Below are 1,538 nucleotides of genomic sequence, written 5' to 3'. Positions count from 1 at the left end.
GCTCGGCCTGCGGGTGCCCTGGCCGGTGTGGCTTCACCCCCAGGCCCGGGAGGGGTGGCCCCAGCTGGAGCACCCCGAGGACACGCCACGCCGTCTGCCAAGGTGCTTGAGCCGTTCCCGCTCCCGTCCCCACACCTGCCGCGGCGGGGGGCGTCGTTTGAGGGCGACCATGATGCTCACGGTGTGAAGGACGGCTCCCGCCGCCTGATTCCTGTTGCCCCGGTCATCGGGGATGTGCTTCGGCCGGATGTTCGCCCCCGGGACGCGCCTCTTCTGGTCGTGTATCCACCCTTCAGTGGGGTGCGTTTGTCATTAGTGCTCTGTCTGAGGGCTTTAGGTCAGCTGGATGTTGACCCCTTCTCTGAGGTGTGCAAATACGCTCACCTGCCTCGCGGGCTCTTTTCAGCCAGCTGGACCTGCCCGTCAGTGGGCAGCAGCTTTCCTTTGTGATGCGGTCCGCTTCTCGCTAGTGTCTTCTTGTGTCTGTTTCCCTGAGCCTGCGCCCAAGGACATCTCTGAAGCTGATGTCTCCACTGTGTATTTTAAGATTTCAATCTTGCATCTAAGTCTTTAACCCATGTTGGATTTACTCTGTGTAGGGTTAAGGAGTGAGCCAGTTTCATTCTCTGACACGTGACCCTCCTGGTTTCTAAGCTCCCTGTGGGAAGGCATTTTCCTTTTTCCGTCGTGTGATCTTGGCGTCTTTGTTGTAGATTAAGTGTTGACGTATGTGAAGGTTGATTCTGGGCTTTTGATTCCATTCCATAAATTTCCTTTTTTATTTCAGCACTGTACTGTTTTAATTACTGTCATTTTGCAATATAGTTTGAAGTCAAGTCATGTGCTGTCTCCATTTTTCTTCTTTTTTCCTCAAGATCGCTTGAGCTATTCAGAACACGTGTGCTTCCACATAAATTTTAATATCTTTTGTTCAGAGAAGGGACTTCATTCCTCCGTGTCCTCATCAGATCCTGACTGGTGTGTGGGCTGCATTCCAGACACACCCCCCAGACCCGAGAGGCGTTCGTTGGGCCCCCACCTCCTCAGGGAAGTCCTTGCAGATTGCCCAGACCAGCTCAGGTCCTATTACACACTTTTGGGTGTCTCCAGCTTCCCCTTCACTGAGAATGGGCCCAGGGCACCGGAACCGCCGTGCCAGCAGCTGGGCCGGCCTCCCACACAGGAGAAGCACGCACGTAACTGCTTCTTAAAACCACGGGCCCCTAGAGCCAGCTGCCAGGGGCAGGAGATTGGGGACCTGGGGAGGGCGTAAAGGAAGGGTGCTGTATCCCTGCATTTCTCCAAGGGGGACCCTAGCCAGGGGGACCCTGAGGCCACAGGGGAGAAGCCACTGGGCCAGAGCCAGAAGCTGCATTTTGCAGGAAATGAGGTCGCTAGGTCACTTTGCTGGCCCAAGTCCCCACTCGCCAGCCCCAGGTGAGTTCTCCGGGACCCCAGGGCCGGGGGTCACCTATCTCTCTGGCGGGTGAAGGCCAGGTTCAGGGGGGAAGAGGCCCCAAGCGCCCCCGACCCCCACA

At 56.8% G+C, this 1,538-nt stretch overlaps 1 protein-coding gene across 1 annotated transcript in view; it reads left to right on the top strand.

Moving 5' to 3' along the window:
• The window catches only part of AFAP1 (actin filament associated protein 1), a 44,198-nt gene that overhangs the window by 40,433 nt on the left and 2,227 nt on the right, over positions 1-1,538 (top strand). Inside the window, exons 4-5 of the mRNA XM_012724056.1 lie at positions 103-300; positions 1,307-1,437. Coding sequence (XP_012579510.1) covers positions 103-300; positions 1,307-1,437 — 329 coding nt within the window. The remainder of the gene's footprint in view (positions 1-102; positions 301-1,306; positions 1,438-1,538) is intronic.

The sequence above is a fragment of the Condylura cristata genome, unplaced genomic scaffold (assembly GCF_000260355.1).
Source record: "Condylura cristata isolate star-nosed mole 26May11 unplaced genomic scaffold, ConCri1.0 scaffold00012, whole genome shotgun sequence".
Taxonomy (NCBI): Eukaryota; Metazoa; Chordata; class Mammalia; order Eulipotyphla; family Talpidae; genus Condylura; species Condylura cristata.
Note: the sequence above shows the minus strand (reverse complement) of the source record. Positions and strands in the feature narration are given on the sequence as shown.